At 33.0% G+C, this 15,638-nt stretch overlaps 1 protein-coding gene across 1 annotated transcript; it reads left to right on the plus strand.

The window, feature by feature from the left end:
• The first annotated feature begins 7,683 nt into the window (after positions 1–7,683).
• Positions 7,684–13,685, plus strand: LOC102620844 (uncharacterized). Its single transcript, XM_006485234.4, has 8 exons — positions 7,684–7,972; positions 8,169–9,606; positions 10,829–10,950; positions 11,247–11,852; positions 11,945–12,257; positions 12,762–12,927; positions 13,083–13,185; positions 13,306–13,685. The coding sequence occupies exons 2-8, from the start codon at positions 8,446–8,448 to the stop codon at positions 13,421–13,423; spliced, it is 2,589 nt and encodes an 862-aa protein (XP_006485297.1). The 5' UTR covers positions 7,684–7,972; positions 8,169–8,445; the 3' UTR covers positions 13,424–13,685.
• Positions 13,686–15,638: the final 1,953 nt, after the last annotated feature.

Below are 15,638 nucleotides of genomic sequence, written 5' to 3' on the forward strand. Positions count from 1 at the left end.
CTGGCATCCATAGCTTGAAATGGGCCATCCTAAACATTGGGCTCGATGGGGATTGATTTCTGAGAAATGCTCCTCACACCCATTTAATATTCTTATACACCCCTTATCTAGGAGTATAGTTTTATTGGTAGAAGAAATTTTATTAAAGGACAAAAATGAATTTAATTTAACAAAAATATATTTACAAATAATGTATCCTAACTATATTTAAATGATTAAATTCTAATATTTGATATAATTATTTTTTTATAAAATCAAAAGAATCGATGAAGAAATAAATTACCTAATAATAAGAATTTTTTTGAAATAGTATGTTCGCGATTTAATTAATTAATTTTTTTAGATAATAGTAAAATTTAATTCAAACTTGTAATTTTTATCTTTTTTATATATAATTTTCATAAGAAAAGAGCTATAAATATAAAATAATGGGATTTCGTAAGTGTTTTGAACAAGCATGTGAGGCGCCGTGCCGGTTGACACATGGGCGTGCAAGTGTGAGCCTCGGTATCAGGCTATCAGCCGACATGCTTCTAGGAAGCAGATAAACTGGCAGAGAAACAAATCAATCCCAATCCAGCCCCACCCCCACCCCCAATGGGCCCAAATCATGGCCCATTTAGTAGAAACCTATGGATGCCATGTGGCCCAATAAATATTGAACAAAGTTTACAAAAGTTTCGCAAAGCTTACTTACATTGCTAGGAAGGAAATTTATTTTTTATGAAAATTAAAAATAAATGTTAAAGAGAAGATACTTTCTTCATTTCAGAATACAAGAGGAATTTTTTCTTTTTATAATGAAGAAATAAGAGAAGAGGACTTTCCATTGAAAGGAATACAAACTCCCTACTGAAAAGAAATTTCAATTTAATTAAAATAAATTCCTTTTTACTAAATAGGGGAAATTCTCTGAATTAAAAAGAAGATAGATTAAAAGACTTTTTTTTCCATTGAAATTTGAAGGAGAATTCTTCATTGGAAACATAAGTGATGAATTTAATTAAGTAATTTTCCTCTTCTTATAATAATCCTAATAGTATTTTTCTGAAAATTTTTTTAATCTGTAATAATTTTACTGTTTTAATTGTAAAGAAATAAAATAAAAAAGAAAAAGAAATAACTGATCAAAAAGAAAAAAAAAAGTGCAAAAGCTTTTCATGAGATTTCCACTAGAATGATACTAATGATAGTGCTAGTGATAAGCTCAATAATGTAGGCCATGAGTATCCAAGAAAAATCTATGAAAGCTTTCAATTTTTAATAAGAAAATGACAATACAAAATAGAATGAGACAATTAGAGGTCTCCAAACGGCCAAAAAGTGGGTGTCATTTCAACATATATATGTATAACATTCACATCTTTTTTTTTTTCATCCTTAATTTCTCTATTTCCTTTCATTCAATTTTAGTGGTGGATAACACATTTATTTTGATCTTATTATTATTATTCCTCAAATTTCTCCAAAATCATTAGAAACATAAAATCATGTTTCAAAAATATTATTTTCCTTTCACTGATTGAATAATTGACACAATATTCCTCTGATAGGAACTAGACATTAGCAAAACCCAAAAACCTTTTTAACGCTATTCTCTCATTTTTAACACTCTTAAAGAATATATATATAAAACTCTATCAAGAACTTAGGATTCTAATCTTGTTAAAGCAAATGTCATTTTGCTTCCCAAAGAGCCCATAATTTCTGACCAATTTATGCGAAGAAATCGAAAAACTCCACATGCAAAAACTCCAATATTGGCTGATGGGACTCATGATTTTCTGGCTTCTTGGGCATGGAGTTTTGCTGGAACCCTAGAGAATTATTCGGGAGACATGAAGAGAAGAGAGGAGACAAATTGCATGGGGATAGAAAATTTTTTAATGACATTTAACCTAACAAAACTACACAGTTTTGGGTATCCCTGTGCCTTTGTCTTTGTAGTAATGGAAGCTTATAAATTATTGCACCTTTGTTTGCGGCTTCGTTTTCTTATCCTTACCTAATTCCACATGCACACATATCGTTTTAGGGTTCATCACATTGAGTGTTGTTGAGCTGTATTTATTTTTATTTTTTTAAAGCTAACGACTAGCTTTCTTTTTGGTTAAATTAAAGAACGGGTTTGGGTTCTTATTCTCAAACTATGAGTGAAAAAAAGGGCATAAATGAGTGAACTTGAAACAAACACAACTTGTGAAATAATGTTTTTAAATATAAGTTTTGATGATTTAAGTTCAATCTATGAAACTTATGCTTTGCTGTTATAAGTTATTAATTTTGGAATTAAATCTCCTTTTTACCTATGTGTGTGAAGTTTAAACCACATATCTCTTATATCGATTTAATCGATATTAGTACCAACTGAATTAACTGACACGTACATTAATATTAAATTTTTTTATTAGAATTTAAAAAAAAATTAACCAACAACATGAAATTGAGCTTAAGAATGAAACATAAAAAATTTTCCCACTTTGCGCATTATTAAATAAGAGGGGACAGACCGGCATATGCAGAAACCCGAAGGCAACGAATCTTCATCATTTGTCCATCCTTATCTATATAATAACGTGACAATACCATTTCTATAAGTGAGGCGATGAAGTTTCAATTGTATATTTTTTAGCCTTATCCTAAATTCCAATATATAAAACTTTAAAATGCAAAGAGTCAAGTGAATGAAGCTAAAACGCTTCAACATTCTCTGTAGGGAAAAAGTGATTTAAAAAAGGTAACAAGCATATGTAAAATGCAACGGAGAGGAAGCAAAGCGGTGTGTCGCCATGCGAAAGTGCAAGCTCATTTGTGGGCTCCAATGGACGACATTCCCCTCTTTTTTCACTTTACGTGAGGCTCTGTGTGCATGGCCGATGCCTGCTTCCAATTTGGAAGTAGACAAGCTCGCGCTTACTCTCAGTAATTGCATGGTGTCTCTGCCTCAAAAAAGTTATTGAGAAACAAGAAGGAAAAAACAAATGAAAAGGTCTTCTGCCCTACATCATATGTAATCTAGCTTAAGATTTGGAGTACATCTTTTTTTTTTTTTTCTTTTTTATGAATGATGTGAAAATTTATTTTAAAAAAGAAAAAAAAACTACTAATCAGTCAAGTAAACCGATATTTGGAAACATCCTAAATAAATTCTCATGTAAATATTATTTACGAATAAAGACATGTGAGCAGAGTATCCCACCAAATATACTATGAGCAGGCAAATACATATATGTATGTATATGTTTGTGTGTATGTGGGTATATATGTAAAAAAAAAAGAAAATTAGCTAGAACTTTCAATTTTTTTTTAACTTGGAAATAATAATAATAATAATGATAATAATAGGTTGCCCTCCTTGACGTTAATTTGTACATGTAGTTTCACTGTCAAATTTGAAAATGTTAATTCATGGATCCTGCATGATTTTTTATACCCATTAAATTGACATTGACAGTCAAATTTCTCAATTCTATACTTCGCAACTTAGTAATTGATATTTTACCTTATATATTTATGTCTTGAAGCATGCAAATGGGAAAAAAGGTGACCAAAATTTTCTAACCATAAAAGTAGTGGTCATGATTCTAATAAGCCATAAGCAGCAAGGCAAGTTCAAACCTTTCCATCAATGGGTCCATCAGCCAAATAATTTTGTTCTCACTTCAAGATTATTATTGGCATGCTCGTGATCTCAAGTACCTTTCAATTGAATTCTAATAAAAATAACTTCTAAACTTAAACAAAAGAAAGATAGCTTGTGAGCTCAACTTTAAATCGGAATTAACAGTGTTTAACAATTTTATAACTTTCTTGCTTCAAAAGAAAGCAAGTCCTGAATGAATCTTGTTTTCTAATCAGTAGAGGAGTTTTAATGATAGTTTAATGTCATGTTATATTATAAGAGTAAGGCTATATATATATATATATATTATCCCAAAGTTTATTTTAAGTCATTTATCCAAATGAGCGGCTACTCAAATGTTTTTTTTTTTTTAAATTCAATTGAATTCTTTTAGAAGAAAATTAGTGACACATTAAAAATAGACAAAAACTAAAGAGTGTGAACCATAGAAGCCATTCAAAAGGACTCCAATAATAATAATAGTAATAATAATCTTCGGTGTCTATATTACTAATTTACTATTAATTGTCATCTTATAAAATGAGAAATTGGAAAACGAATTACTTATGCTTGTGTATGTTAGGAAGTCCAAAATTTTTGGGACACTGAAATGATCCCGAAATTCTAATTTGCCCAATCATGTGGACATTCTTGGGACCACCTGCTTCATTTTATATCATAACAACTCTTTAGAAATCTTATAATATTCATCTTCATGATGGTAAAATTCAATGTCTAATGACTCCAATCAATCAATAATTTATATGTTGATGTCATAAAAATATCTCTAGCTACACCAAATTTCTTATCTGAAAGTCATTTTTTAAAATCCATGCCTCATTTTCGCTTGTGCCAAGTCAACAGTAGATAAACTTTTGCTTTCTGTAAGTTCAACAAAAATATTGGTAATCGGCGAAAAGGAATCTTATTCGCTGGTACTGTTTGGTGAATGTGCCCCAAGCCACCACCTTCCTCTAGAATTCACAAATTTTAAAAATGTATATAGGGTAGTTTTATAACGAATAATTATGTATGGACATTTGCACATTCTAAATCCCGATTAAGCACCATAAAAATCACTATTTTGTAGCATAAAAAACTCGATATTTTTAATATATTTTGTATAATTGTTGGGTATAAATACGTTACAGGCCGTTGAACTTTTTAGAGCAGTGTTACATATCTCAATTTGTTTAATTCCATAAAGTTATCTCAAATGATGTAGCATTCATTAATTGATTGTTAAGGATAATACAATTAATTTACTTGAATCTCGTATAGAATTACGAACCAATATGTGAATAACGTATCATTTGGGATGGAATTTAGAATTAAAATTTCGAAATGTCTATCATTACTCGTCTTTTTAACTAGCCATTGAGGCCTCTTATAGATAATTAGTGTGGCTCTAATACCATATAGACATTTATAACTAGAGCTAAGTCATATTAATAAGCACTCACCTCAAGCATCCTAGTCCATAAGATGTAATTCTCAGTCGATACGGGGTGTTTCAATCAATAAAATTCATACTTTTATCGCGCTTACATTCTCAATGGAGAATTGTAATTCGATTCTTATAGTAACACCCCATAAAATCCACAAAATTAAAAATATTTAGTAAACATCAACATCAATGAAAATGGCAACCTAGCTAACATTAACATGCATGAACAGATTCAGATTTTCAAGGAGTAAGACAAGGGCCTGATTTCCCTCGTGGCAATTCGAAATCCTTAATCTCTAGCTAATTCCTTCACATAAACAAAGTGCTTCTCTACTCTTTTTCTTTTTCTTTTTTCCTCTCCTCTGCTTTAACAGTTGTTACTCTCCAAAAGTGATTCTCATTTCATTCCCTTCTACTGCTGTCAACTTAAGTACTTTCTGGCTATTAAGTAGTTTTCTATTTCTAGGATTTTATTTGGATTACAAGTTTCAAATAAGCAACAATTCTTAACTGTAAGCGTTCTTCACGTTATAAAATTCAGATTTGATATGTTAAATAACAAAGTGTAATTCTTAAAAGTGTATTTCTAACGAGTTCTTATTCAACACGACACATATCGACACGAGCACAACAATAAACACAATGTAATGATAAATATGTATAAATATTTTACTATATAATCTCATTGTTATTCACTCAATATACTATTACTGATGATATCAGAGCTTCTTAATTTGAATATGATTCATATCTAATATCTTTAGTCTTTACATTCCTTCTTTGCTTATTGTCAATACCAAAATATAGCTTGTTGAGGCTGAACTACATTTTTTAATTTTATTTTCTTTGATCTTAGTTTGACATTGCAAAGGCAAAGTCATAATCCCTAGATATTTAGTGAATTTTTTTTTTTATACACAATGGATCAATCATAATGACACGCCATCTCTACTTTTAACCAAATTTTGTGACTCTAATCATTATTTGAAATTATTTATTTTCCAGTCTTATTTTATGCTTATAATTTATCCCATAAACGTTGAACATCAAGTGTAAATGTACACTTAACAATATTTTCTTAAGTGAACTTATACAAATGATTAATGTGTGTTACACCAATAATAAATTTGCCAACACAATACTTTATGTATTTTCGTTGTTGTTTTTTTTTTAATACTTAATTTATTTTATTCATTCAATGAGACATATTTATAGTTCCATCATGAAAAATGAGATAAAAATTATGGAAAAAATTGAAAATGAGATTAATGTAAATATATTCCCATTCGTAGATGAAATTTATATATGTCATGTTTATAGTTACTTGTAAAAGTATTTTCTCTAATAGTAATAATGACAGTGACAAATTGCCAAAATCTTTTATTTTTTATTTGGTAAATAGTAGATTAGTAAGTATTTTCTTGGTAATAATTGTCACTTGAATATATTGAAATTGAACCCCATTGAAATTGGTTGAAATGTTCTCAACTAATTGAAGACATCTTAACTTAATATATCCCATTAGTTAGAGGAATGATTTTCTTTGTTTGCTTATTTTTAATTACTTTTTAATTATCCTTTAATATTTAAGTTGACCTTATCAGTAAATCAAATGCTTTAATCCAATTATTTTCTCCCCTCGTAACTTTTTTTTTTTGACAAAGCTCAAAATTAATTTTTAAGTTCTTACCTTTTTCAAAATTCGAACTCAGGATTTTAAAAAATAATATTATCAAATTTTTTTCGATATTTTAATATTAGCTCATAGATTGGAATTTCATAAAGGTAGAAATGTAGTATTATTAAATAATTAATAAAATAAGAAAAGAAAAGAAAATATGGCAGATTAGGAGGGTATACATATGCTATGCCGCAGCTGTTTGGAAGTGAAATATTAAGAAATATATTTAATTAAAATCATTTGACATGAAATTCTATTACATAATGAAAGAAAAACTTCGACCAAATATTTGTCTTATTAAATTTTTTTTCTTTGAACAGAGAGCCAAAATCATCACAGCAACATATCACCGTTAGATTATTTGTCTATTTAAATCCAATTGTTAATGATTAACTAATCTTTTTTTTTTTAAATTCTTTGGGCTACCTTATCTTTTTAATATTTCTAAATATTTAAAGGACACTTCTCGCCTTGTTATTGAGATTATTAAAGGGATTAGTCTCATTTTGGCTGTGCGATTTTATTAACTTATTATTCTTAGATTTTCAAACTTTACTTCAACTTGAGTTACGATGAGTCTCGATAAACATATTCTACTAAATGGTATAATACTAGAAAAATATTGTCTTACATAAGTCTTGAGAATTTCCCATATTACATAATATGGATTTTAGGGAAATTATTTTAGCGTGAAAAACGTAACAAGTACCTCATTATCACATAAATTCAAGTTTAAAAAGATAATTTTTAAAAAAATTAATGACGTGGCGCAAAATGATTGATCCAACAGTAAACATGAAAATGAAAAGCCAAGTGCTGACGTGTCAATGCATCGTGGATCGGTGCTTCTCTCTCTCTCTCTCCCTTCAGATCCGCGGCCTTTCCTTCCTTCCACAATAACAAAAACCAAAATTAAAAAAATAATAATAATAATTAATTAATAAAAAAAATCTATAATAATTTATATATATATATACACACACACACAAACTCTCGGAAATATAATTTATAAATTCTGACAAAATTTGCTTTTGATTGATCTCCCTCCCTCTCTTTCTCTCGCTCGTTTTGTTTTGTTGAATCAAAGTTTTCCGTTTCGTTTATTTTAAACACATTTCGTTCGTGGTTAGGGTTTTGGATTTCTTTTTTCTTTCATTTTCTTTCGTTTTCTCTCTCACTTAGACGAGAAACAAACACCACCACCAAGACAGCGGCTTCAGCGGTACGTTTTTTTTTCCCCTTTTTTTTAAAATCTCATTCGCATTTCTCTTTTTCCCTTTGACCAAAATTCAATCTTTCTTCTTTTTTTGTTTTGGCATTCATACTTCTCTTATTTAACTTTCATCCAATTTAGAAATTTTTTCAAGCATTTTGTAGATTTTTTTTTTTTAATTTCGTGTTTGTAATTTTATTATCAGGTTGGAATTATGGGAACTTTTTGCGCGGGAATATTAGTAGGGAATTTTATCTTTTTTTTTGGACTTTTTGAATGAGTTTGAGAGTTAAATTAGGTTTTTCTTTTTCCCTTTTTATTCTGTTCGTGTGTAATTAGGATTGATTAGGGGCTTGTAAACATGATCCCTGTGTTATATAGGCTTTAGGGATTAGAATGTGCGTTGTTGCCGATTGAAAGAGGGATTATTTAGGTGGTTGGTTTTGAGTGTTGTGGTGTTGGAGAGTGGAAAGTAGGTGAGAATGACTGATTTTCAACAATTGCAACAAAAACCCGAGTCTGCAGATGATGCTTGTGTGGATTTTGAATGTGGCTTGGAGGAATTGATGCGTGGACACTTGGATGATTGTATGTCATTCGCATCCTGTAGCTCTACTCGCAACCCCGAGGACGACGATGATGAAGGGGATCAGTTGGTTAGGAGGAGAAGAAGGTCGGACCTTGAGGGCGATGACTTGGCAGAGTCTTCTGCTGCCCGAAGGCGACACTCACGCATTTTAAGCCGGTGGGCTGCAAGACAGGCACAGGAGATGATAACCACGATTGAGAGGAGGAATCGCGAGTCCGAGTTGATGGCACTTGCAGGTTTGCACACCGTTTCAATGCTTGACTCCTCATTTTTGAGGGAGTCACAATCCCCCACTTCCAGGCGGCAGGGTGCTGTGGAGAGGCCGAGTACTCAAGCCTCTGCGATTTTACAAATGTGGAGGGAGCTGGAGGATGAGCATGTGTTGAACAGGGCACGTGAGAGGGTGAGGGAAAGGTTGAGGCAGCGGAGGAGTGTTGAGTCTAATACTAATGTCTCGACTACCAATATGTCAGAGAGTCGAGGGAGTGAAAATCAGGGTAGTTTGGAGGATGCAAGTGAAAGTGAGAATGAGTATGGGACCTGGTCACATGATCAGATGGAGTCGCAAAATGAACATGGGGATAATAACGGGTCTAGTAGGGAGCAGTCTCCTGATCTCGGCGATGTTGAGAGGGAGAGGGTGAGACAGATTGTTCGGGGATGGATGGAGAGTGGTCTTAGTGACCATTCTTCTAATGCCACCCAAAGGAATGGTAGTCCAAGAGCTGAATGGCTTGGTGAAACTGAGCGCGAAAGGGTTAGAATTGTCAGGGAGTGGGTGCAGATGACAAGTCAGCAGCGTGGAGCCCGTGCAGGGCGGAGAGAAGATCAGGCAGGTGGACTTGGTGCACATGGAGAACAAGTTCGTGAAGGGTCAGTTGCTGACCATGATGAAGGGCAACCAGAACATGTTCATCGGGACATGCGTAGGCTGCGTGGAAGGCAAGCTATACTTGACTTGCTTGTGAGGATCGAGAGGGAAAGGCAAAGGGAACTTCAGGGTTTGTTGGAGCATCGGGCTGTCTCTGATTTTGCTCATCGCAACCGCATTCAGGTTGGTTGATTCTCATGAATTTTTTTTGTTCATTTTATAAGTATCTTGGTGTACCATTTTATTTCATGCGTAAGTGTTATATATTTTCAGTGTTTCCATCAGTCAGCTCTTGGGAATTGGCATAGTACTTCAAATTGGAGTTTGAACTTGAAAGTGGTTTAGATATGTTTTCTGGATTAAGTATATGGTGTATAATATGGTTATTTACTAATGTAAAGTGCATGCTATAATTTATCTAAAATTGAGTTTGATTTTTAGCTTTAGATTTAATACAGCCTTCATGCTTTTTTATTTTACTTCTCTGGATTTGTTGTTGTCACAGTAGTTGGTCTAGTTGCTGAATCACAGTAAGCAGTATTCACAATATTTTTTCCTTCAATTTATACATGATAGTGTGATACTGAATTCTCCCACTTTAAAATGAACAATGCCGCCTTCTGTGGAAAATTGGGCTATCATAAGCCAGTCTTAATGGTTCATTTATGACTGGAGTTTCTATATAATTTTGTTCCATAAAGAGTTTGTTACATCTGTTAGCAAAATACTTGTGAGTTTCCTCCACAACTGCTAGGTTTTTTGAGTTTCCTTCTTTGACGAAAATATTTTGTTCAGTTGAACATTCTGGGTGGATAGTAGTTTGACTTGTATTATTCCTTGAGAAACTTGATCATCTCAAGTCTGTCCTAGTACCATTTGAAAGGCCCACAGATAGTAGCAGATTATGTTTATTGAAATGGTAGTTCAATAAGTAGTTCTGAACATATCATATTGAGCTTGCTTATGGCCTATGCTGGCTTAAGAAGATATCAACTTTGCATTATGGATAAATTCACTTATTTGTTATGGTCCTGAATTGCACTAAATTTTCTTTCTTTCTTTAGGTGCTATGAATATAAATGATAGAGGTATTAATTCTGTTAAGCTTTGTTGGACCCTAAATATGTATACAGTCACTTCTATATATCCCTGTTGGCTACAACTTTCCATATTTGAGCCAAAACTGAATTTTAGTGAATTCAGGCAGTATTTACTGCTTCTGCATGTTGGATCTTACAATTTAATTAATATTCAAACCAGTTCTGATCAATGACCCTAGCATATCATGAATTTGTGGTTAAAACTTCTTTATTCAAGACATTTTAGAGCTACCTTGTATACTTTTAAGATAATATGTTTTCATGTATTAGTTACTTAACCGCTAATACTTCTTACATTTTCCCAGTCTTTACTCAGAGGTAGATTCTTGCGAAATAATGAAAGACCAGTTGAAGAGGAGAGGCCACCTTCAATGGCGGCTGGTGAACTGCTTCAATTAAGACAACGGCACACTGTATCTGGTTTAAGGTATGCACATGTCTTGCTAGCAAGCCTGAAGGATGTTCTTAATTTCTCTTTTCACGATGTTTTTTTTTCTCCTTTTCATCGGAATAACATTTTGTATGGTGCCTTTCAGCCCAGATAATAGGTGATTCTTTATTTAGGGTGATTCTACTGTGGGATATTAAGCCAACAACCATAGTTGAGCTTAGTTGTTTTCTGACATATTGTTGATTTTATAAAGATGAACATACATATAGTGCTGCAAACACACTGACGGCTTTGTTACACTTTTATTATAATAAGTTCCATTTCTTACACAGGGAAGGTTTCCGCTCCAGATTGGAAAATATTGTCCGTGGTCAAGCAAGCAGCAGTTCTGATAGCACGTCTAACAATAATATTTCTGAATCTAGAAATGAGCGGATTCAAACAAGTCTTTCACAGGATGCTCAGAATGAAACCAATGAGATTTTGCAACCTAGAAGTGAGGAAAGTGACATCCATCGGTTACCTGATCAAGCCAGTGGCTTGGGAAGCAATACAGCTGTTGGGATTGCTAATCAAGGAGGGAATTGGGAAGAAGAAATTAGTGAAGATAATAGAGGAAATTGGCAGCAGCAGTACAGTCAGTTTGATGAGTCAAGAAATGGTGATGAAGCCGAGATGGATACAAACTGGGAAGAAAGTCCAGTTAATGACTGGCCACAGGAAACTCCTGGCAATGTGGACAGAGAACAACATCATCCACAAGAAGCCCAGGGTGTTTGGCGTGATGATGGGTCTAGAGAAGCTGTTCAAAGGTGGTCAGAAGGGCCTTCCGGTCCTGCAAGAACTCGTCGTGCCTTTCCTGTTAGAAGATTCAGTAGATTTCATCCGCCTGATGACGATAATGTGTACAGCATGGAACTCAGAGAACTTCTGAGTAGGTAAGTTGAGCTTTTACAGCTTGCCCATTTTTTCATGTCACAAAAAACTTGTTTTCACAATTTATATAACATTTTCTTTTCCCATCTTGTAGGAGAAGTGTTTCTAATCTTCTTCGTAGTGGTTTCCGCGAAAGTCTAGATCAGTTAATACAGTCATATGTGGAAAGGCAAGGTCGTGCTCCCATTGACTGGGATCTGCATAGAAATTTGCCAACTCCAACTCCCACTTCACCAGAGAGGGATCAGGAGCAGCAGAGGGATGAGCAGAATGAGGATCAGCATGACGCCGACAACAGACCTTCTCTGGTGCTACCATCTCCACCAGTACCTCCTCCACAACCACTTTGGCACCAAGATTTACATCATACTAGCTGGTCTCGTCACAGCATGCACCGATCAGAAATTGTGAGTCTTTTCTTCTACAGATCTGGAGCCTCTTTATTGGAGCTGTCAATTCTTCCTCCACCCCAATTCTCATATTTTAATGTCTGTCCTGACATTCTGAATAACATTGTAAAATATAGAGGAACCAGTAGGACTTTCTATTAAACCAAATAATTTAGTTTGGATTAGGATTTACAAAACTTTCCCCAAAACTTATCACTGAATAAAATTGGAGCAATTGGATGAAATTAGGATTTCATGACATTTTTCTGTGGATGACTGCTGCTGAGAGAAACCCATCTATCCTTGTGTACTCATATTGCTATAGGCAGTCAGTTAATGACAAAAATGAACAGGATGATGGCTGAGATATTCCAATTCTTTTTCATGAGTCTTTTTTTTGGTAATTATGTTTGTTTCTAAAATTGTCCTCAATTTTTGGGTGCTGGTACCCATTTCTGGCATGCTTCTGCTAATTTCTGCATTTTAACCTGGAAACTGAATTTTGGAAGTGGAAATGTGCAGGAATGGGAGATGATTAATGATCTGAGAGCAGACATGGCAAGGCTTCATCAAGGTATGAGCCACATGCAGAGGATGCTGGAAGCCTGCATGGATATGCAGCTGGAGTTGCAGCGCTCCGTTAGACAGGAAGTGTCTGCTGCTCTGAACCGGTCAGCTGGCGAACAAGGTTGGTGTAACTCTGCTCTATATCGTCTCTACCTTGCAGAGGATAGTTTCATAACTGAACCAGTTGATGATTCCTTAAACTTGGATTTACATTTTCATTGAGCTTTATGGCTGTCTGCATTTTTTGATTCACATTCATTTACTTTCTTGTTACAGGAATGGTTGCAATGACATCAGAAGATGGATCTAAATGGGCTCATGTGAGGAAAGGGACTTGCTGTGTTTGTTGTGATAGCCATATTGATTCTCTGTTGTACAGGTATGCCTGCTTGTATTTGTGATGATTTTTCTTTTATCATACTGCTTGTACGTTCTGATCTGTTATTGTTATTCTCCTTTTCCCCTTTTCTGGGAACAAAAATTGAATAACTCTCTGCAGATGTGGGCACATGTGCACCTGCTCAAAATGTGCAAATGAGTTGGTTCGTGGTGGAGGCAAGTGCCCATTGTGTCGAGCACCAATTGTTGAGGTAATCCGAGCATACTCAATACTGTAAAGACAGGTGAAGAACGAAAAATAAGAAAGGAACAATAAAAAATATAATAGAATGAGTGGTAAGGTGAAGGGAGCCCATGACAGTTCCTGTACATGAATGAGAAGCTCCATGGGCCCTTTTGTGTAGAGTGTTCATTATTGTTCAGTTTTTGCCCTTGTTTTTCTGATTATATGTGAAACATAACACAGTGTATAATTGGAATAACAAATGGCACCTTTGATTCGTCATTCATGCGTAAATAAAAGTTCAAAGATTCTTTTAATTGCTTTCCATAACTTATGAATTGCTGCTCGAGTTGTTGGGGTGTGGGGGGGGGGGGGGGGGGGGGCGCGGGGTGGTGCAATTTGCATGAGAAGTCCAAAAAATTTGGTCGTGAAGTGAAATTTTGGTAGTGTGATGTAATTATGATCTATCGACATGACCTGTTCAGCAAACAAAGGCCATTTTGGGAGTAATGAATCGCCGCGCCCTTTAGAGTTTTTCTATATAGGGCTCAAACTCGGCGAAGCAGCTTCAAAATGTGGATATTGTGGAGTTTTTGGTACTGTTTTGATGTGCAGTTTTCTGTAAACTTTTGTGCATTAGCTTGACAAGGCTAGTATCTTACCAATGAATTCACTTAACGAGTAAGATCAGTGACAGAAATGAGCTTCGATTTATATTTCTTATAATGTTTGTATGTTAATTCATTTCCAAAAAAATAGAGAATCGAGGCATAACCTTGCAATGATTCACCAACCGAGAGAGATGATTCTCAAGTCAAGGGAGTACCACAAAGCACAGATGCTAGAAATTAGCATGAATTTTGTTTGCCAGGGATTATGAGAAATCAGTATCAAACCCCGTACTTGAAAAGATGGAGGTACCTGAACCCAAGACAATGCACCCATTTGTCCGTACATTTTTTATTCTCTTCTTCATCCATTTTATAGTGCCCTCTGTCAAACTACTGGATAATTAAGTTTTCATTTAGTCACATCTCTTGTGACTGAGGGTGCGTTTACTAACTAGTTAGTGTTCCTATTTCAGTATTTGCATCTTTATTTAAGGGTGAGTAAGAATCCTATTAAGTGGGTTTCACTTTTCTCTTGGAGTGAGCCCCCACCTCTTCTTTTTATATCCTTTCCTTCAAATATAATACAATTATGTTTATTAAAATAAAATATTAAATATAATATAATTATATTTATTAAAATAAAATAATATTAAAATTTAAAAATAGTAGTTTACATTGATCTTAAGTTAAAGTTACTTAAAAATAATAATATTATATTCACGTAGATTTAATAATATTAATTTAATATATTTATTTGAAAATATAGTGGTATTGTATTTATTTGAAAATATTACTAATTAATAATAATAAATAGTTTATTCTAAGAAAATATTAATTCTGTACTATATTATTAATAATAACATTTCATTTGTGTTACTCTTATCAATAATTTTTAATGTACATAATTAAAATTAAAGTTAATAAAAAATTTTATGATTTACATAATTAAGAATATGAATAATAATTATTAACTTATATGATTTAAATTAATAATAACATACATAGTATATTTTAAAAAAGTATTTTTTTGTTCACTTCATAATTAAAAATTATAATTTTTCAATAAGGATAAAACTGTAATTTGAAACAATTCACTTCTAATCCAAGATAAAATAAGCACATAAATAAAATTTTAATTTTTACTTCACACTCTTATTCTGTTGTAAGTTGTTTTAACTTACTCTCGCTCTACACCCTTAATCTCGAGATTCTCACTCCTCATGATTTCCAATTCAATTCAAAAAGTAGATGTTATCTAAAATGTATGGAGAATGAAATCTCAATTTGTGTTCAAAAAATAATAATTCTATTTCCAAGTTTGATAATGCAACCTAAATTAAAAAAAAAATCCTTCATAGATTTGTGCGAAAAGGAAGAAAAAGAAATGCACGAGAAAATTATCAAATTGTAACTGGCAATTTGATTGCAGAGTAGAATTGAATTCATTTTTGCATAAACTCTCAAAATCTCTTTTCATAATGCCAAATCATAATCAAGAAGCTTCCTCTCATACGAAATTTTTATAATGAATAAATTTATATTGATATATTAATTCCAAAAGTAATAATTTTGTATAAATCACTTGATGAATTTGTGGGTCTTAAATTGTCCTGGAAAATATACCCTTTATGATAGAGATCTTTGATATTTTCACTATTT

Source organism: Citrus sinensis, chromosome 4 (assembly GCF_022201045.2).
Source record: "Citrus sinensis cultivar Valencia sweet orange chromosome 4, DVS_A1.0, whole genome shotgun sequence".
Classification (NCBI taxonomy): domain Eukaryota; kingdom Viridiplantae; phylum Streptophyta; class Magnoliopsida; order Sapindales; family Rutaceae; genus Citrus; species Citrus sinensis.